This window comes from Narcine bancroftii, chromosome 14 (genome assembly GCF_036971445.1).
Source record: "Narcine bancroftii isolate sNarBan1 chromosome 14, sNarBan1.hap1, whole genome shotgun sequence".
In the NCBI taxonomy this organism is placed as follows: Eukaryota; Metazoa; Chordata; class Chondrichthyes; order Torpediniformes; family Narcinidae; genus Narcine; species Narcine bancroftii.
In genome coordinates, this window is record NC_091482.1 from 45,422,272 (window position 1) to 45,444,762 (window position 22,491).

Below are 22,491 nucleotides of genomic sequence, written 5' to 3' on the forward strand. Positions count from 1 at the left end.
TTTCAAGGATTGCAGAGGGATTTGGGCTGCTTAGAAAAGTGGGCTGAAAAATGGCAGATGGAATTTAATGCTGATAAGTGTGAGGTGCTTCATTTTGGTAAGAAGAATCAGAATAGGACATACGTGGTAAATGGGAGAGCATTGATGAATACAGAAGAGCAGAAAGATTTAGGAGTAACGGTACATCGTTCCCTGAAGGTAGAAACTCATGTGAATAGGGTGGTGAAGAAGGCTTTTAGTATTGTAACACTTGCGACTAACAATGTTAGTCGGAGAATGCATTCTGCCGTTATCAGCAAAATGGTGATTTTTTATACCCTTGGATACGTGCTTAGAACATCATCATATCATTACTTGTCCAATGACTAAAACTGTTGCTATCCTTTCCCTGCTAGCTTCCTGCCTCTCAATCCATCAATGTCTCTCTTATCTTGTAAGTACAAGGATGCATTCACATCTTGTTACAGCCCCGCACAGGGTAACTCCTTACACATTCCCATCTCATGATGTTTTACCTTACAGTATGCTGGCCTTTATCAATCATTGCATGGAATATAGGAGTTGGGAGGTGATGTTGAGATTGTATAAGACGTTGGTGCGGCCTAATTTGGACTTCTGTGTGCAGTTCTGGTCGCCTAATTCTTTGGCTTGGCTTCGCGGACGAAGATTTATGGAGGGGGTAAAAAGTCCACGTCAGCTGCAGGCTCGTTTGTGGCTGACAAGTCCGATGCGGGACAGGCAGACACGATTGCAGCAGTTGCAAGGGAAAATTGGTTGGTTGGGGTTGGGTGTTGGGTTTTTCCTCCTTTGCCTTTTGTCAGTGAGGTGGGCTCTGCGGTCTTCTTCAAAGGAGGTTGCTGCCCGCCAAACTGTGAGGCGCCAAGATGCACGGTTTGAGGCGTTATCAGCCCACTGGCGGTGGTCAATGTGGCAGGCACCAAGAGATTTCTTTAGGCAGTCCTTGTACCTCTTCTTTGGTGCACCTCTGTCACGGTGGCCAGTGGAGAGCTCGCCATATAACACGATCTTGGGAAGGCGATGGTCCTCCATTCTGGAGACGTGACCCATCCAGCGCAGCTGGATCTTCAGCAGCGTGGACTCGATGCTGTTGACCTCTGCCATCTCGAGTACTTTGACGTTAGGGGTGTAAGCGCTCCAATGGATGTTGAGGATGGAGCGGAGAAAACGCTGGTGGAAGCGTTCTAGGAGCCGTAGGTGGTGCCGGTAGAGGACCCATGACTCGGAGCCGAACAGGAGTGTGGGTATGACAACGGCTCTGTATACGCTTATCTTTGTGAGGTTTTTCAGTTGGTTGTTTTTCCATACTCTTTTGTGTAGGAAGGATATAGGAAGGATATAAACAGAGTGGAGAGAGTGCAGAGAAGGTTTACCAGAATGTTACCTGGGTTTAAGCATCTAGAGTATAGGGAGAGATTGGACAGATTAGGTCTTTATTCTTTTGAGCGTAGAAGGTTGAGAGGGGATTTGATAGAAGTATTTAAGATTATGAAAGGGATAGACAGAGTGGATGTGGATAGACTATTTCCGTTAAGAGGAGGAAAGATTAAAACAAGAGGACATGAGTTAAGAATTAAGGGGCAGAGGTTTAGAGGTAACATGAGGGGGAACTTCTTTACTCAGAGAGTGGTAGCCATGTGGAATGAGCTTTCGGGAGAAATAGTGGCGGCGGAGTCAATTGTATTATTTAAGAAAAGGTTGGACAGGTATATGGATGAGAAGAAGATGGAGGGTTATGGACATTGTGCAGGGAGGTGGGACTAGAAAGGGGTGTTTGGTTCAGTGCGGACTAGAGGGCCTAATGGCCCGTTTCCGTGCTGTAATTGTTATGTTATGTTAATTGGCGGGACCCCAAACATTGATTTTAGGATGCCTGGCTAACAACTACAAACTCAGAAATGGACTCTTGAGTCATATGACTCATTTTCAAGATGTGTATGTTAATATGTGGAGTTTAAAGGTCTTATTATAGGGCTTGAGTCACAGTATTCTGTTTTCCTACTTCCTGAATCATGATGTACATGCATCTGTTCCGCGACTCGGCTGTAACACGGTATGAAATCTTGGACCCCAACAAGGCAGCGACTGCTCGAGTCGGGAAGGAAGGACCTCGCTAGCCACATTGAGCTGGCCAAATCACTGGAACAGGCCAGTCTCGAGAACGATGACCTTGAGGCCAGCAAATTCACGCTCTTGGGTGAGCACCTCCAAGGACCAGCTGCTCCTGCTACGGCCTAATGGCTACCGTTTCCCAAGTTCAGGAGTGCTTTTACTGCAGCAAGGGACAGCACCCCCGTGCCTGCTGCCTAGTAAAAGACTGCGTGCTCCATCTGTGGGAAGAAGGGACATTGGGCAAGGGTCTGCCACACGAAGGGAGTTCCGGGGAAGTCCATAGCCTGTACCGCTCCTAGATCAGATTCCAGTCCCAAGTCATCTGCGCCAAACTCGCTCGAGATCGCCTGCTGCACAACCTGCCGCCTATGGAAATGGTGCAAAAAGGCCCAGCGGCCATCTTGTAGCAGCCTGATTTTGAATTCCACGCCTTCATCATTATCAGAGGAGGAAGGAGGGCGGCCATCTTGCCGCGCCACAAGGTCGGAACCATCTTACCTGCACAGGTCAACTCAGAACGGAGGGGCCACTTGAGGGAAGAACACTGTGTCTCCGACGACCAGAATAGATCTCACCAGCTCAGCAACTCAATGGTGACGGTGAAGGTAAACAGACATTCAACCAACTGCCTGATTGACACAGGCTCCATGGAAAGTTTCATAGACTCACAGACTGTGCAAAAATATAACTTAAAAATGTACCCCTCTCATTACCAAATCTTCCTAGCACCTCAGTTCCATTCAGCACATGTAAAAAAACATTGTATAGTTCATCTGTCATTTTGAAGGGGGGGGAATTTTGTAAATTTTGCATGTACATTTTAGATTAATTGTGTGCTCCAGTATTGTTGGGTCTGGACTTCCTGTGTCACCTTAAAAGCATGACCTTGGAGTTTTCTGGTCCCCTTCCCCAGAACCCACTTGCAGCCTCTCCACGCTGAGCATCGACACCCCCCCCCCCCCCCGCCCCTGTTCCCAAACCTGTCTGCTGACAGTATCGGGTCTATTCGACCATCGACCTGAATGCTGCCTATCACCAGCTGCCAATCTGTTCCGAGGACCACCCGTGCATGGCATTTGAGGCTAACGGTCGCCACCAAGAGCAGGAGGTACAGTGCGGCACACAGGGAGTTTATAAAGACTGAGACCCGGCGCCTGCTGGTGGAGGGGATCATCAAGCCCAACACCAGCCGGTGGAAAGCGCAAGTGGTGGTAGTAAAGGGGGAAAACAAGTCTAGGTTAGTGATCGACTATAGCCAGATACACACTCCTGGACGCATACCCCCTCCCTCGCATTTTGGACATGGTGAACGATATCGTGCAATATCGGGTCTATTTGATCATCGACCTGAACGCTGCCTATCACCAGCTGCCATTCTGTTCCGAGGACCGCCCGTGCTTGGCATTTGAGGCTAACGGTTGACTCTATCAGTTCCGGAGGGTTCCTTTCAGTATTGCCAATAGGGTGTCTATTTTCCAGCGGCAGATGGACAGGATGGTGGACCAGTATGGGTTTAAGGCTACCTTTCTCTACCTCGACTGTCACAATCTGTGGCCATACTGTGGAAGACCATGATGCCAATCACCAGAGCTTTCTCCATGCGGCGAGAGCCCTGAATCTCACTTACAATTCTGACAAGTGTGTATTCAGGACTACACAACTGGCTAAGATAGGATGCGCCCCCTGATAGAGCTTCCCCTCCCCGGAACCACAAAGACTGAGAAGATCCCTGGGATTTTTCTCATATTACACCCAGTGGGTCTCTCAATATGCTGACAAGGTTCGTCCCCTCTTAAAGGCCACCACTTTCCCCCTTTCGGCCGAAGCCAAGACAGATTTTAATTACCTCTTGAAGAGTTCGAAGCTTACGCCGACAGTTGTGACCTATTTCTCGATGGGAGTACGGCGGAACAGAAAACGCAGTGGAGGGCGTTACTTCTCTTCACCGCAGGTCCTGCAGTTCGGGAAACTTTTAAGACGCTTTTGAATACTGGAAGGAAGTAGGAATACCAGAAAGCTGTAGATGCTTTGAATGCACACTATGTGGTGACACCAAATGCCACATTTCAACGCCATTTGTTTCGCAAAATAAAATAGGAAGATGGGGAAATGGTCGCCCAGTATGTGACGAGATTGCGACAACTGGCTGTTGGATGCAATTATGTGGCAGCTGATTTGGACAACCAGTTATTGGATCAAGTTGTGCAGCACTGCACATCAGACAAACTCAGAAGGCGACTGCTGGAAAACGGGGGTGAGTTGAAATTTACCAATGCTTTAACAATAGCTGCTGCATTAGAGGCTGTTGAGCGGCAATTTCATACCATGAAACTGAAAGACAACTCAAGCCAGCCCAGTAAACACAAAGTTGATCAACAAGTAAATAGGCTCTCGCATAGCCATAGCCTGCCAAGAAATATGCCGACACGTGACTTGGAGTGTTACAGATGTGGAGACAGAGGTCATTTTGGAAAAGACCCATGCTGCCCAGCAAAAGGCAAAGTTTGTAGAAAGTGTGAAGGTAAAGACCACTTTGCAAAGAAGTGAAAAAGCAAGTCAAATGCAAACCAGAATGGGAAAAGTACAGCTTCAAAGGGCAAAGCTTGGTGGAAAGGAAAATCTCCTGGAAAGAAAGGCAATTATGGACAGAGAAAGCAAGGCACTATTCGACATATAGAAGGTGACCCAGAAAGTGACGATGATGATGACAACCAGGATGGGCAGAAATACTATCAGTTTACATTGAATGATGACCATCATGAGAAAATCCCAGTGATAATTGGTGGTGTGACAGTTCCGGTCATTGTAGACTCAGGCAGTGACAGTAATGTAATTGACCGACATTTATGGGAGAAATTGGAAAAAAAAGATAATTTGTACGTCAAAGAAGTGTTCAAAGAAACTGTATCCATGCACAGCAACCAAGCCATTGCAGACCATTGGATGTTTCACTGCGACTGTTGAAGCTGGTGACAAGCACACCGAAGCAGAGTTTGTTGTCATAGACGAGAGGGGAGAACCATTGCTGAGTAGACGCACGGCGCAAGATCTGGCAATACTTCATATTGGAGCTCGTGTCAATTCAGTTCAGTCATACGAGGATATGAAGCAAGAATTCACCGCAATTTTCCAGGGAGTAGGAAAGCTGAAAGGTTGACGACTAAAGCTAGCAGTGGACAAAACGGTCAAACCCAAGGCGCAACCAGTGCGTAGAACCCCATTTGGACTTTGTGGGAAAGTAGAGGCCAAAATCAAAGAGTTGATTGAGCAAGATATTATTGAACCTGTAGAACATTCAACGTAATAGGTCAGCCCAGTAGTGATCGTGCCCAAACCAAATGGTGATATGAGGATGGCCAATGAAGCTATAATTTGAGAATGACACCCCATACCAACAGTAGAAGAAGTACTCCAGGAGTTAACAACCAGTCAGGTGTTCTCAAAAATTGATTTAAAATGGGGCTATCATCAACTAGAGCTGGACCTAGAATCCAGGGACGTGACAACATTTGTGACTCACTGTGGATTGTACCGGTACAAGAGGCTATCGTTCGGCATCAATGCAGCTCCTGAGATCTACCAATACAAAATCCATCGAGTGATTCAAGGCATTCCTGGAGTCGCCAGCATTTCTGATGACATCATAGTCCATGCGGCTACACAGGAAGAGCATGACAGATGGTTGAGGCTTGTGCTATCCAGACTACAGGGGGCAGGCCTTACTGTGAATGGAGACAAGTGCCAGTTCGGTGTCTCAGAGATGGACTTCATGCGACACAGGCTTACACAGGAAGGACTGAACCCAACTGATGCCAAGGTGAAAGCTGTTGCCGATGCACGGAAACCCCAGAATGCAATGGAGATGAGGAGTTTCTTGGGATTGGTCAATTATTGCGCAAAGTTCATCCCTAACTTTGCTACACTGGCAGAACCACTGAGGAAACTAACCAGGAAAGGTGTACCATTCCATTTTGGCCCTGAGCAGAAGGAAGAATTCACAACTCTGAAACAAAGTCTGACGAATGCCGATACTCTTGGGTATTATGATCCGGATGCACCAACCAAAGTCATAGCGGATGCTAGCCCTGTTGGTTTAGGAGCCGTGTTGATCCAGACGCATGTTAAGGGACCAAAAATCATTGCCTATGCCAGCAGATCTTTGACAGACGTTGAAAGGAGATATTCTCAGACAGAGAAAGAAGCACTCGGACTTGTATGGGCCTGCGAGAGATTCCATGCATATTTGTATGGCATTGAATTTGAACTCATCACGGACCATAAACCATTGGAGGTGATCTATGCCACCAGGTCCAAACCATGTGCCAGGATAGAACGATGGGTGCTCAGACTCCAACCGTACAAGTACAGAGTAGTCCGCATTGCTGAGAAAGCAAACATTGCTGATCCGCTGTCCAGATTGTTGAAAGATGGATGCCCACAAACTGGGGACAGAAGCAGAGAGCTTTGTACGCTTTGTAGCTATCCAGTCGACACCGGGAGCTGTGACAACGAGGGAAGTTGAGAGAGAGTCCGAACATGACCCAGAACTCATGGAAGTTAGAGAATCTATCTAAAGTGGACAAAGGGACAAGTGCACTCACAAGGCATATGTTCCCATTAGAGACGAACTTTGTTGCATCGGGCAGTGTGTGTTGAGGGGTTGTAGATTGGTGATACCACGGAGGTTGAGACCGAAGATCGTATCATTAGCTCATGAAGGACACCTAAATATTGTTGGTACCAAGCAAAACCTCAGGAGTAAAGTATGGTGGCCAGGTTGTGATAAAGACGCGGAGAAATTCGTCAAAACCTGCCATGGGTGTCAACTCACAAGTAGGTGTAATCCTCCAGAGCCGATCCGGAGTACGCAACTCCCGACAGGACCATGGATCGATGTAGCTGTTGATTTTCTCGGACCTTTACCAACTGGCGAGTCAATCATGGTAGTGGTGGACTACTACAGCAGATACTATGAGTACTCTGTGATGAGGTCAACGACCACTGAAAAAACGATACAAGCATTGGCAGAGATCTTCGCGAGACATGGATTGCCTGTTACACTATACTCTGACAATGGTCCACAGTTCATCTCAGAGACATTTGCTGAATATATGAGGACCACAGGCGTCCACCATCACAAAGTAACTCCTAAATGGCCGCAAGCCAACGGAGAAGTAGAGAGACAAAATCAATCCATCGAAAAACGACTACGAATCGCTCATGCAGAAAGACAGAACTGGAGAGAAGCATTGCTGTCCTATGTAGCTGTCTATCGGGCAACCCCTCATGCAACCACAGGAAAAAGTCCAGCAGAAGTACTCTTCGGGAGGAAAATCCGCACAAAAATGCCCGAACTGAAGGAAATCAGGGACAACCAGGAGATGAGGGACCACGATGCTGAAAAGAAGGGGGCAGCAAAGCTGGATGCAGACTCGAGGCGTGGGGCCAGGTACTCAGACATCATGCCTGGAAATAATGTTCTTGTGAGGCAAGAGAGTGGTGGTAAGCTAGACACACCTTATTACCATCAACCCTACACTGTTGTATCCAGAAGCGGCAGTATGGTGACAGTCAGGTCTCCAGGTGGAGTCCTCTACAAAAGAAACGTGTCTGGTGTCAAAAAGTACCAATCCAGAGCCCCACTGAGTTAAGTGGTTGGAAATCCAGTATGAGTTGCTCAACCTGAGGGACCAGACGACGTTCCAGAGGTAGGTACCAGTTTTTCCGATGAAGTGGCCAGAGTACTAGAAACACCAGAGGCCGTAGCGAGCAGTGTTTCTGGTGCTGAGGGTGAGCAACCAAGTTGCGACAGTAGCATTGCAGGAAGGCTGAGACGGGACAGGAAACCACCTAAGCGATATGAAGATTTTGTGCCATATTTCTAATCGTGCCCGCATTATCATGAAAGTGAAAGTTTGTGATAGTTGGAATGAGTTTCAATGAAGAAAAAAAAAGTGCATTGATTCAGTGGAAGCGCAGTAATGATACACGCCAAGGAAAAGTGGAAATGTGTGGTGATTGTGGAAAAAAAAGAGAAGTAATGTAAAGGGTGTACGCCGAACGCCGCCCTTGTGAAACACGCAGTGAATGCGTATATGTGGATATCAGGAAGGAAACCATCGCGAACTCCGAGAAAGAGGCCTTTGTGAAGTTGTGCTATGATTACCTGGATTATCGCTGTTGTGTTTAGCGTTATTAGAAAAAGAAAACTGTGCGCCGAACATTTATTTTATACTTGACGTGGTTTAACTTTGGACCATCAGTAGCAGTAACCAACAATCAGAAGTATTTTGATGCAGGAAGAGGAATGAGAATGGGAACATTTGGACAGTGATTTTGATAAATACATCATAAAGTACATGTATGAGTGCTGTAAGAATTGCATTTTTGTTTTGGTCGACTATTTGGTATTAAATGAAAAATAAACAAAAGTATTGGAATTTAAATATGTGGTTTTATAGAACGGAAAAAAAAAGTCATGAAAAATAAAGGGGAAGGAAATATGTGGGGCGTATAATTTTAAACGTTTACATTTTGCATATGAGGTGACCATTGTGTATTAGTATAACTACAGAAGAAATGTTGAGCCATTATATTACATTTGGTTATAACATGGTTACGTTACATTTTGTGAAGAGGGAATTTGATGTTGCTTTTGTTGGTTTGGAAGGCAGAAAAATGCTATTGATAGTGTTAAAGTGTTTGCATTTAAACAGAAAGAAACACAGCAATGTATTATGTTCGGTGATATTCATACAAGATATACACTTAGATTGAAAGGTTAAGACACAAAGATATAAAGTTTATTTCCGGTGAAAGCAGGGATGTCATGATAATGAATATGCATGAGATCTATGCAGATAGAGGTTGAGCTATTAACCTGACCGGAGGTCAGAGTGCATGCGCGCGATGTATGCAGGTGCGGAATGGTGGAATAATGGAAGCAGAGAAATAAATACACGCCGATGTTCAACGGGTAAATCATATGTTGATGGTGCTATCAATTTCACATTTTGGGCCACAAATGTGACAACTACCTGGCTGGTAGGAGATTTACGCTCCTCGCGGACCAGCGCTCTATCGCATTCATGTTTGGCAACACCAAGAATGACAAAATTGCTAGGTAGAGGATCGAACTCTCCATCTACAGTTTTGACATTGCCTATCGGCCAGGAGCCCTTAATGACCCTCCAGATGTCTTGTTCAGGGGACGTTGTGCCTCTGCACACACCGGTGAACTGCAGACTATACACACTGAGCTCTGCCATCCAGGGGTTACCCACATGGTTTATTTTGTCAAGTCCCACAATTTGCCCTACTCAATAGAAGATGTCAGGGAAATGACCAGGTCATGCCAGGTCTGTGCTGAGTGCAAGCCGCACTTTTTTCGCCCCGCGAAAGCACACCTGATTAAATCATCCAGGCCCTTCGAATGGCTCAGCGTCGATGTTAAGGGACCTCTCCCCTCCATGAATGGGAACATCTACCTTCTTTCGGTCATTGACGAGTACTCCCGCTTCCCGTTCACCATTCCGTGCTCAGACATGCTCACTTGTCCGTTATGAAGGCCCTAGACTCCATTTTCACCCTGTTCGTGCATCCCGGCTATATTCATAGCGATCGGGCCTCAGCCTTCATGAGCGATGAGTTGCATCATTACCTACTGGTGAGGGGCATCGAGTCCCACAGGACTACCAGTTGCAATCCCTGGGGGGAACAGGCAGGTTGAAAAAGAGAACGCCCCAATCTGGAAGGCTGTCAAACTTGCCCTGAAGCAAAAAGGCCTTTCAGACTCGTGCTGGCAGGATGTCCTCCCCATTGCGTTCCACTCAATAAGTTCGCTACTGCACTACGACCAATGCTACTCCTCAAGAGTTCATGTTTACATTCAACAGAAGGTCGGCATCAGGGACTACGCTCCCAGCCTGGCTCACTAGACCTGGTCCGGTCCTTCTCATGAAGCACATGAGGGGAAGCAAGACCGACCCCCTGGTGGAAAGGTTGAAACTGCTCCATGCCAATCCCACGTATGCCTACATGGAGTACCCGGATGGCAGGGAGAACACAGTCTCCCTGGACCTGGCACCCGCTGGAACAGGGGATCTGTTGCCTCAGGGCCCCACGAGCTACTGAGCTTTTTTCCCCACCCCACCCAGGTCCTCGGGGGACCCAGTTCAGGAGGATAGTGAACCTCCCCTATTGTCGAGCTGGAGCCCCAGCCCATTACTCCTCCATCACAGGTAGACCAGGAGACACAAAGAGCCCAAGCCCCCCCCCCCCCCCCCCCCCCACCCACCCCGATGCTATGGTGCTCCATCAGAATTTCCAGATCCCTGGACTGCCTGAATCTGTAAATAGTATTGTAAATATTTTTCTTCTGTGTCTATTACCGGCTTCTCTTCATTCACAGACCCTTAATTCTGAATGAACAGGTCAATATAGTGAACTGGGATTCACTAGAAGTGTCCTGCACTGATGACTGGTCCCGGCTCCTCCCCCAGGAGCCCATATATAACCCTGGTTTCCATGAACCCTACCTGTGCTGTAAGCTAATAAAAGTGTTACATCCCCCTCTAGACAAGTGTGAGCTTTTATCTACGCTACACGCTCGCTGTCAGAAAGGAGTTTGTTCGTTTTCTCTGTGCCTACGCCAGTTTCCTCCAGGTGCTCTGGCTCCCATCATTCAAAATGTACAGGTTGTAGGTGAATTGGATCGCATGGACTCCTAAGCTGTATGTCCAAACTACAGCACAGTACAGACACATTGGTCCATGATGTTGTGATGTTATATACAGTAAAACCCCTTTTACCCAGAATTCAAGCAATCAGGAGCCTCAAGCAACCGACAAAAAAAATCAAGGAAAATAAATAATAAGAATTAAAATAAATAAGAATAAAAATGCCTAAGTTTAAAATTGTCAAAGTTCATGTTCTCTGAAGCAACACCTAAACCTTTAGTGACGATAGATGCAAATATTCAGCCAGCGGAGTGCTTTGGTTGGGCTTTGCTCATAGCAGCTGTTTGAATAAAGTTGAGTGAAACAGCAATGGCGTTGCCCAGGTTAAAGAGCTGGTTGATGCCGTTCACCTCTTAAACTGTCTTCTTATCCCTGCTTAGTAAGAGACGCCCCGGTCAGAGGCTTTATCTATAAAGTTGGTGTGGGGTGGGTGGGGTGGTGTAATTATCTATAATGTTATTTGGTTTTCTGGCGGTTAAATGTTTTCAAAGAATATGACTGAAAGTAAAGTAAAATGCTTTAAGGTTTATATATTCATGCAGGTGAAGTTTGTTCAGTGTAAGTACAGTTTGGTATTTTTGTCTTTTAAACTGTTTATTCTTAATCATAAGTTCAAATCTCAACCAACCAGAAAATACACTTATCTGGCATCTACCAATCCTCGTATGCGCTGGATATCAGGAGTTTTACTGTATACTGACCAAACGCGGACAGCTCTTTGATTTTCCCTGATGAATAACAGAACCCATGAAATAAGCAAGCAAGCTCCCTGTGCTGAATTCAGCTGCACCCTTCCGGGCCACCTTATTGGGATTATGTAGCAGAGCCTGAGGTCGGGATGGGGGCCATCTTGCAACCATTCACTGGACGGACTCTATTGGGTCAGTGGGTGGTGGTGATTGACAGGGCCCTCCTGAAGGAACTCCTGATTTTTTCCAAGCCTCTTCTCTCCCAGACTCTGGGAGCTATTTTAAAGCAGCGGATCATTTATTGAGTAGGTGAATGATGCAAAGACGCATATGAACCCATTTGGCCACACCTGGTATGAACGTTGAATGAAAGTAAGTTGACTACAAGCTGCAGAGGAGGGGGAGCCGGCTGATCTGCACAAAGGTGGGACGTGGCACAGGATAACAGGGGAAAGCTAGCCAGCTAGGACCCTGATGTTGTATTTACTATAGGAGCTGGTCCCACATGCCTTCAGCAGCTTGTGCAACCAAACCACACAGAACTTGGCAGGACAGGACGATTCACTCTGACAAATGAAGGTTGAAAGGCTGATCAAACTAATAGATGGGTCTGAAGCTTTTTGTCAGGAAATTCAGATCAGACACTATTTATTGTATGTAATGAAGCATAAATGTAATAATACACAAAATTGCCTTTAATCTGCCATAAGGCAGACTACGATTCACCATCAGCATCCCTTTCAGTCCATGAAAGAGATGCAAAAGAGAGTTTCTATCTGTGGATTTGCCTCCAGTGCTCTGACAGCTGCCCAATACTCCAGTTTATTTCATGCCCAGATCCAATCCTCTGAGACGATGAGATTCTTCAGCGCCCAGCATCCTTTAGGAGCCCTTTTTGGCCTCAGCACCCCCTCGAAACCTGGTTTAGATACCTGGTTCTCATGAGCCAGTCTCCTGCAGCCTGGTGTGAATTCTTTGATCTCAAGTCACCAGCAGCCCATAGCCTGCGTGGCTTCCTCGCCTGCAAGTCACTAATGAAGCCGACTTTTATTACCTATTTCTGTTTACTCTTGGGAATATGGTGAACATCCTTCTGAACCACCAGTCCTTCTGGGGAAGGTATATCCAGAACGTTATTGGGAAGAGTTCCAATGTGCAGGCCAAATACCAAAAGAAGAGTGATGTCGCTCCAGGTCAGGATGATGTGTGACTCTCATGTGCTAAACATGTGCGCCTGAAGCCTTTGACCTTGCGGTTGGGGTTTGGGAGATATCAAAGTAGCCCAGGCAGATGGCATTGTGGATGGTGTATGGCAGCCAATGTGGGGCAGTGACAGAGAATGAATGCTCAGAGTGGTGGATAGGAGGGATGGGGTTGGGGGGATGGAGTGCTGGTTGATGAGCGTTTTATTCAAATAACTGCACTTGTAAGGTCTGGCAGGGCCAGGTAATGATTCAGTTGCTGCACACACCCTGGCCTCGGCCTGCTCACGGGCCCACAGCGCACACCCTGGCCTCGGCCTGCTCACGGGCCCACAGCGCACACCCTGGCCTCGGCCTGCTCACGGGCCCACAGCGCACACCCTGGCCTCAGCCTGTTCACGGGCCCACAGCACACACCCTGGCCTCGGCTTATCCGTGAGGCTGGTCCAGTTGCTTTTTCTGGAAGTTGACGGCAGGGGCCTGAGCAACGTGAATGCCCCGTGAGGCTGGTCCAGTTGCTTTTTCAGGAAGTTGACGGCAGGGGCCTGAGCAACGTGAATGCCATTGATGTGTTGTTGGAGATGGTGGGCACCTTCCTGTCACAGTGTCACTTGGCACCTCTCAGTCCGTGTCTATCTCCTCAGCAGCCTTCCCTGCTTCTGATATCACTGAAGGTCATCGATCAGGCAGCAAAAGATGGTTGGGCTGAGAATACTGTTCTGAGAAATTATGGTGATGCGGGATGAGTGACCTCAAAAAGCCTTTGTCTTTAACATGATTTTTCATGTATTCTTCAAGTCATTGGTGGGTTCCAGTCATTCCAATTATTGGAGGTCCAATCAGGGCTCCTGGATGCCCACCTGGCCAAGTGCTGCCTTTTTGTCCTGGCTCCTGTCCTTGCAATGTTTCTGGAGTTCAGCTCTGTGCTCCACAGCTGGACCAAGACTGGAGCACAATGGTTCTGGCACAGCCCAAACTGGTGGCAGATTGCTGGAGAGTGACTGTGGCAAAACAGAATAGCCTGATTGTATTTATTGTGCTCTATGTGGTGAATGGAATCTGCCTGGGCAATTTTCCACCCTTGGATCGAGGCCACTGTACTGTTGCAGTGTGGCCAGAGGTGCAGCAAGATTTGGAGTGCAGGTTTCCAGCGCCACATCTGGGGTGCTGTCTGCTCGCAATCTCTGTGTGTGTGTGTGTGTGTGTGTGTGTGTGTGTGTGTGTGTGTGTGTGTGTGTGTGTGTGTGTGTGTGTGTGTGTGTGTGTGTGTGTGTGTGTGTGTGTGTGCGTGCGTAATGCATCAACCCCTCATCTAAACCCCAAATTCTTTGTATCGCTGGTGTTTGCGTGAGGAATGCCATTGGCAGAGTCCCTGAATCCTGTGTCTGGTTCCAGGAAATGATTGAAGTAAAGCATCAGTTGGAAGAGGTGCTGATGGCGAAAGAAGAACAACAGGAGATGTTGAGGAGGAGGGAAAGGGAACTGACCGCTCTTCGAGGCGTCCTGAAGGAGGAGGTGTCCAACCACGACCGGGAGACGGAAGAGCTCAAAGATCAGCATGAAAAGGAGAAGCAGAAGCTGAAGAAAAAGATCGAAGATCTAATGCAGGTAACGTGACAATGTACTTTTACACTTTCCGTTTTGGAAACATGCGGAGCTGATGGGAAAACTTTGGTTGGGGTTTGGGGGGGTGGGGGGTGGAACCAATACATTCTGCTACATCCTTGCAAGGGTCACAATCCTACGCTGGCCGGTCTGAAGTATTTTTGTATCTTTAGCTCACTGTAGGTTGTAAACAAATAATAAATTTGTTTTTGTTCTTTGAATGCCAATATAGATTGCACAGTGTACAAGTACACTAAAATTCTTGCTGCAGGGGGACAGATACTTCATTAATGAAAATAGTACACTTTAAATTAAATGGAACAAAATAATTAATGCTAAAGAAAGATTGATAATAAATCTTATCAGCAATTTTCGTGTGTGTGCGAGCCCAGTGGGAAGAATGGAGACAGCAGGCTGTGAGCTCGTTAAGCACAACTAGTTTACTTCACGCTGCAGCATTTAAGGCCTTCTGGAGCCTGCCGCTTACGTCCTGGAACTCGAGTCACGCTGACGTGAGTGTGTACGTGTATTTCCGGTCTGCACAGGAAGAGAAGCACCCGCTATGCTGCGGCTGCCCCGCTGACCACGCGTAACAAGCGGAGCCGGTTTGCCGCTACAAATATATGTGCCACCACAGTGCAATAAAAGTAATTTTTCAACTTTGCAATAATACACAATTCTTTTGATGTGTCTGAGGTGATTAGTGTAAGGGGCGGTTCAAGAGCCTGACAGCTGTTCGAGAGAAATTGTCCTTGAACCTCAAAGTGCTGGCCTTCGGGCTTCTGTACCTTCTGCCTGAAAGTAGCAGAAGTTGTGGTCAGGGTGATGGTGATGGGGGGTTCTTTATGATGTTGGCTGCCTTCCTGAGGCAGTATCTCAGTGAGAAGTAATTACCAGAAGTAACAATGGTTTAGTTTTTCTCACAAGAACAGCTTGCACTGTTGTGAATGATGTGCATTGTGGCCACAAGTACAGATATGATTGTTTACACCAGTGGTTCTCAACCTTTTTGGCCCTAGGCCCCACTTTAATTTTTCATGAAAGCATACACCCCACTATTAGAAGGAAAAAAGTTATATATTCAAAACAAATTTTAATTAAATAATTTACTTAAAGTGTATTTCAATGAAATTAAGATCAGGAATACACTGGAACACATATTTCATATTCAACTACTACTTCAATATGTCAACCATCTCAAACACACATTCAACAATTGTCGTCACTTCAGTGGGAACCTTACCCCTGACGCTGGCTTTTTTTTTGATTGGGGGGACTAATTTTGTTAGTATCAACCTTAAATTTCCATGTTTTGTCATTTCCAGTCGGTTTCTCTTAGCTTGTAGCAAATCACTAACAACACTGAAGCCACATTCCACTAAATAGGACGATGGAAAATGTATCAGTAGTTCCCTTGCTAAAGTAGTCGAGTTTGGGTCTTACTTTTCGATCTCGTTAGACAGCCACATCATGGTTCCTTTCACTTTGAAGAGAGTTTGCACAGATTAAACACGTTGCAACTCAGATAACTCCTCTTGTTGTTGCACTAGGACTTCAGATAAGTCCACTAGCAATGGGGTTAACCAAGAGCGAAAATCATTGCCTTTAAATCACAAAATCTATCATTGAAGTCGATAACCAACATTTTCAAATGGTCAACAATGACGTTTGTAGCAGCATTAGTGACCTCGCACTTATTCAACCAATAAAATTGACTGAAATTTCTTGTAGAAATATTCCTTTGGCATAATTCTAGAAGAGTCATGAATCCAAATATCTTTGATTTTGCATTAACGAGTGTCATATTTGCTACTCGGAGTTGCTTATTCAATGTACTTAGTTTCTCAAAAATTTCCATCAAGTAACTCGCATAAGTTTTGCCACCTGTTGTTTGCAAGAGCTTCATTTCAGGTTTGTCCTTCAAAAACTTGCTGAGATCAAACAGTTCCATAAACCTTTTGAAGTAATTTCCCTTTGACAACCACCTTACTTCAGTGTGAAACAATAATCTCATGTGTTTTGCATTTTTATTGACACAAATCTGCTTAAACAGAAGTTCATATTTGGCATTAGCTTTGATGGCATTGATGCTCTTGATCACAATGTAGTAGCTCGTGTAGAACGGGAAACTGTTGGCAACTAAGTTTTCTCAATGGATAATGCAATGCATAACCAACATGTTTAGATTTTCATCCTTCATTAATTTTAAACATTCTGGGGTTTTTTTTTAACCCATTGCAGCAGGTGCACCATCTGATACAATGTTTCCTTTTGGTATTTCATTTTCATCCAAATGCTGGAGATATCAACTGCAGTAGTGGTTGTTTCAAATGATTCACAAAACAACATCTCTTCTTGAAACTCTTTCTGATCAATATATCTCACGTATACCAATAACAGAGCCTCACTGTCCCTTACGGTAGATTCATCCAGTTGTATTGAGAGTTTTCGTGATTTGAACTTCTCAATAAGCTGTTTTTCAACATCTTGACCCACGTCATCTATTTTGTTGCAGACAGAACTATTACTCAAGGGCATTGCTTGGACATCTTTGTCATCCTTTTACAGAACTGTTGGAGAAATGATGATATTGCAGGTTTAATCAGTTCCTCCCCAATCTTATAATTCTTCCCATGTTTTGCGATCAGCAGAGAAAATTTCAGAGCTTCAAGGGCTGTAATTTGCACAGCGAATAATGAAGTAATTTTTAAAATTTATTTTCAAACTTCTCTTTCAGCGATTTTAAAATCTTGCAATTTTGAATTGACATGGTTAGGATGTTTTACCCTCATATGAGCTTCAAGACATCCTGTTTTTAATGATTCATTTGCCAAAGTCTGTGGGCATAAAAGGCAAAAGGGTGCATGTTCGTCATGTACAGCAGGTATAAACCCAAACTTCAGGAACTCCACTGAATATCGACGAATGTTTTGCTTGCTTGGTCTGCTCATTTTGAATATACAACAGCGCGAGCTCCCTGAAACCGATTAATCAATATTTTATCATATCTTAGAATTGAAAAATGTAATAAAAATAATAATCGAATCAAAGGAAGAATACTGACCCTAAATAAAACACTAGCACAGTTTCTGACATTTTTTTCTGGTAGAGATTGCATCAAAACTGTGCTCGCCTCAAGCTTTACTTTCTGGGGTCCCTATTGTTTTCTGATCTTGTTGTTCCCCCCCCTCAGGATGGTGCCTGGGGTGGACCCCCCCCCCCCCAGTCAATACACTAGTGCACAAAGATGCATGCAGATACAGGTCTCACTCACTACTCAACTGGAAAAGTAAAGGGTCTGGACGGAAATGTGATTGTTGAGATGATTTGGAATCCTTGTCGCCAAGGATGATAATAAGACCGGCCAGAAAAAAATATAATTATGTTAACCAAGGATAAAATAAGAGAAACAACAGAGCAGCAAAAACACATCTTACGATGATAAAAAGAACAAAGTGATTTTAATAGGAAGTCACCTCAATCGTGTTATACTGTTACCAAGTCACATCTTTCACACCAACGTAATGAGTTTATTTTTTCCAAACCAATTTTTAAATTATTTCCCAAAATATTCCAATGCCCAATTAAAATATTCTTAAGCCCCACGCCCCACCAAAATATTCCCACGCCCCACCGGGGACGAACATCCCACCTTGAGAATCTATGGTTTACACACGTGCATTTGTGTACCAGGTACAGCATGGGTATTGACTTAGACATTACGTCTTTCTTTCTCTTTTATAATCACGTGGTGAAGTATTTGACATGTAATCATAATTGTGCAAATGCCTCCAGTGAAACCTTCTTAATGTAATTTGGCAACATGTTAATGAGTGGCAATACAAACTGTATCCCTTGCTACCAAAAGAACTGTCATTTGGAAGCGACAAGATGAAAGGCCAGTATGTTATGTGCTACAATTGGCCTGAAAAATTGCGGAGAGTAGGTCTGTGTGGAGCAAGAATAGTTCTGTTCTCCCCCAGGGCATTTTAATGTTCCATTGTTTGCATGGAATTGTTTTGTTAATTTGTTAATTCGTTTAAATTCTTTCACAAAGAGACATTTTCTTTAATCTACAGCAGCCGAAATGTTAAGTTGAAAACTAATTGCTTGGTCACTCTTGCATCTGGGTCATTTGAAAATAATTAACCTCTGGTTTTTAAGATTCAACGTGATCATTCCATTGCCGCTGAATGTCATGTGAGTTCTGAATATAATTGCTGGTTTTTAATTCCAGAGGTGCGTAACTTACCGACAATATTCTTGCAAACCCTTGCAGCCTTCTTGGTGGTGATGGGGGTGCTTGATGGGTTCAAAGCCGACATAACTTCAGGATTGAAGGGCTTCAGGTGACCAACTCAACTTGACTTAGAATAGAAGTGCAGAGGAATTTCTTAAGCCGGAGTGGGGGGGGGGGGGGGGTGGGGGGGGTGGTAAAACTGTGGAATTTGTTGCCACAGGCATTTGTGGAGGTCAGGTCATTGGGTGTATTTAAGGCAGAGATTGATAGGTTCTTGATTATACAGGGCATCAAAGGTTGTGGGGAGAAGGCCGTCCAGTGGGGCTGAGTGGGGAAATGGATCTTTGGCTTGGCTTCGCAGACGAAGATTTATGGAGGGGTAAATGTCCACGTCAGCTGCAGGCTCGTTTGTGGCAGACATATCCAATGTGGGACAGGCAGACACAGATGCAGCGGTTGCAGGGGAAAATTGGTTGGTTGGGGTTGGGTGTTGGGTTTTTCCTCCTTTGTCTTTTGTCAGTGAGGTGGGCTCTGCAGTCTTCAAAGGAGGTTGCTGCCCGTCGAACTGTGAGGCACCAAGATGCACGGTTTGAGGTGATATAAGCCCACTGGCGGTGGTCAATGTGGCAGGCACCAAGAGATTTCTTTAGGCAGTCCTTGTACCTCTTCTTTGGTGCACCTCTGTCACGGTGGCCAGTGGAGAGCTCGCCATATAACACGATCTTGGGAAGGCGATGGTCCTCCATTCTGGAGACGTGACCTACCCAGCGCAGTTGGATCTTCAGCAGCGTGGATTCGATGCTGTCGGCCTCTGCCATCTCGAGTACTTCGATGTTAGGGATGAAGCCGCTCCAATGAATGTTGAGGATGGAGCAGAGACAACGCTGGTGGAAGCGTTCTAGGAGCCGTAGGTGATGCCGGTAGAGGACTCATGATTCGGAGCCGAACAGGAGTGGGGAAATGGATCAGCTCATGATTAAATGGTAGGATAGACTTGATGGGGTGAATGGCTTATTTCTGCTCTTCTTCCTTATGGTCTGTGTGGTGTATTGTATGAGCTGGCCTGCCCCTGTCCTTGTGATTCTGCCCCCCCCCCACCCCCAGAAATTCCAATAAAGACTTTTACGCACAAACTCCTCCCTCAGTAGCTGCCTTGGAACTGGACCAGCAACATGGGAAATGTGTTGATGTCTTAAGGTGATTAATGCTTATTAATCACAACTCTGTCTAATGTGGTTGATCGATAGAGCTCCAATTTAATCACCTTCAATTTTTGGGCCATGTTCAAGGCAGCACAGACGGATAAACTGGACACTGGCCCTAAAGATCCGGAGGCCTCAGTCAAATTCGATCAATGGCTGCCCAGTCTCAACGCTTCCATGAGGCACAACGACGTGCAGAGTGAGGAAGACAAACAAGATCTACTCTTCGCTCAGGTCGGCCACCACGTTTTATAGATGATCAGGGACTGCACCACTTGGCCACAATGGAGCTGAGTGTTGGACCCGACAAATGTTATCTATGCCAGGTACCTTCTTGGCAGTCGTAGACAAGTACCTGGTGAGTCGGTGGATGAGTACCTGATGGTCGTGGGGTGAGCCTGCAGCTGCAGAGAGGTCTCTACTGCTGTCCACTTGGAGGAACTGATGCACGATTCACGTGTGGTGGGTTCAAGTCTGATCACATCAGATAGAGACTCCTGGAAAAGCCTGATCAAAGCCTGCTAGAAGTAGTCGACCTGGCTAAAGTGCTCGAGACAGTGTAACTGAACACGAGAGGTCTTCTCAGGAAACATAGCTGCCACATGGGGAGCATGGGCACCACCATCTTGGACATTGGGTCCCAGGCCACCGCCATCAAGCACCCGAAGTTCTACTTCTGCGGCCACGCAAAACATCCCCGAAAGAGCTGCCTGGCCTGAAACACCACACGCTCCACCTGTGGGAAGAAGGGGCACTAGGGGAAGGTATGTAGGTTCGAACCCCCTTCCAGCAGTGCTGCATGCAGCCAGAAGCCACTGCCACCTTGGACCGCGCCACTTCTGGCTTCATATCCGGTGTCACTTCTGGGAAACAGCTTGGTGGGACCATGGGGGTGGCAAAGTGGGATGGCACCACTTCCGGTGGCGAGGAGCAGCACCGTGTGTGCAGCAAGGGAGCTGCCATCTTGGAGGGCGTCTCTGAACCAACTCTAGAGCAGTGACTCAGATTGCGACCAGATATTGGCTTTGATTACCCTGGATCAGGACAGCCCATATCAACTGGCCAGGGCTATGATGGACATCAAGGTAAAAGGTCACATCACGAACTGCCTATTTGATTCAGGGACTACGGAAAGCTTCATTCGCCTGGGCACAGTGCAGTGCTCCTCCCTCGGGATAACCCCGGCAAAGTGTAAAGTCTCCTTGTCCTCTAAATCCCACTCAGCAGAGATCCACGGCAGCTTCACTGTGACATTGACTGTGCAGGGCACGGAGAACAAGAACTTTAAATTCCTTATCATGCCACAACTCTGCGCACCAGTCGTACTGGGACTGGAGTCACAGAGCCAGTTCAAGCAGTTTGATAGGCCACCCCCCAACGATCCACAACTACCAATTTTTAAACCACCTAATTTCCCCTTCCAAACATGACCTGTAGTCTCTCTATCCTCCGGCTCCCACCACCTGTTGGAGATCCTCACCCCCGACAGCAAGCCGGTCACCACCAAGTGCAAGTGATACAGCCCCGGGGACAGAGCCTTCATCAAAGCAAAGTCAAACGGCTTCTGGCAGAAGAGATTATAAACCCAGTACAGCCCTTGGAGGGCACAGGAGCAGAAAGAAGCACCGCGTGGTCATCGACTAAAGTCAGACGATAAACCATTTTACCCAGCTGGACACCTACCTGCTCCTGCATCGCTGATATGGTGAACGAGATCGCCCAGTTTTGGGTCTTCTCAACCATTGACCTCAAGTCAGCCTACCACCAACTCCTGATCTGCCGGGTGGGCAGCCCGTATACTGTCTTCAAAGTGGATGGCCACCTCTACCACTTCCTCTGGGTCCCCTTCGGGGTCACCAATGGCGTCTCTGTCTTCCAGAGGGAGATGGACTGGATAGTGGACAACTACGGCCAAAAGGCCTGGACAATGTGGCCATCTGCGGCCGTGACGAGCAGCATCATGACATTAACCTGCAGAAATTTCTCCGGTTGGCCAAAAGCCTCAACCTTACATACAATCAAAAGAAGTAAGTGTTCAGCACTTCATGGCTGGTCATCCTGGGCTGCCTGGTGGACAGTGGCGTCATTGGGCTCGACCTTGATTGCATGCATCCCCTGTTGGATCTCCCATTCACACCCTCAAGGTCCTGAAAAGGTGCTTGGGCTTCTTTTCGTATTACACCCAGTGGGACCCAAATTACATGGACAAAGCCCGCCCCCTGATGAAATCTACCACCTTTCCCTGTCAAGGGCAACATCACCAAGGCACGTTGTGGATGAATCCATCCCCTTCCAGGTGGAGAGGGATGGGTCTGACTTCACCCTGGCCACCATGTTCAACCTGGCAGGCAGGCCTGTGACATTTTTTTCCTGGACCCTCCAGGGCCCTGAACTCCGGCACTCAGCCATCAAGAAGGAGGCCCAGGCCATGGTGGAAGCTGTGCGCCACTGGAGCTACTGCCAGGCCGTGCTGACTGACCAACGTGCAGTCTCTTTTGTGTTCAATAACACAGCAGGGAAAAATAAAGAACGACATGATCCTGAGGAGGAGAATTGAGCTATCTACCTACAACTACGAGATCTTGTACTGGTCTGGGGAGCACAGAGCCTCCCTATGGCACGTTCCCCGGGACAGGACAATGTGTAGTTGGACCGCTTCCAAGTCCTCCACAACAACCTCTGCCA

General features: G+C 46.6%; 1 protein-coding gene across 4 annotated transcripts in view; it reads left to right on the forward strand.

Moving 5' to 3' along the window:
• Positions 1–22,491, forward strand: part of cgnl1 (cingulin-like 1) — a 185,005-nt gene that overhangs the window by 56,395 nt on the left and 106,119 nt on the right. For all 4 annotated transcript variants that reach the window (XM_069911437.1, XM_069911434.1, XM_069911436.1 and 1 more), the window contains exon 8: positions 14,155–14,367. In XM_069911437.1, coding sequence (XP_069767538.1) covers positions 14,155–14,367 — 213 coding nt within the window. The remainder of the gene's footprint in view (positions 1–14,154; positions 14,368–22,491) is intronic.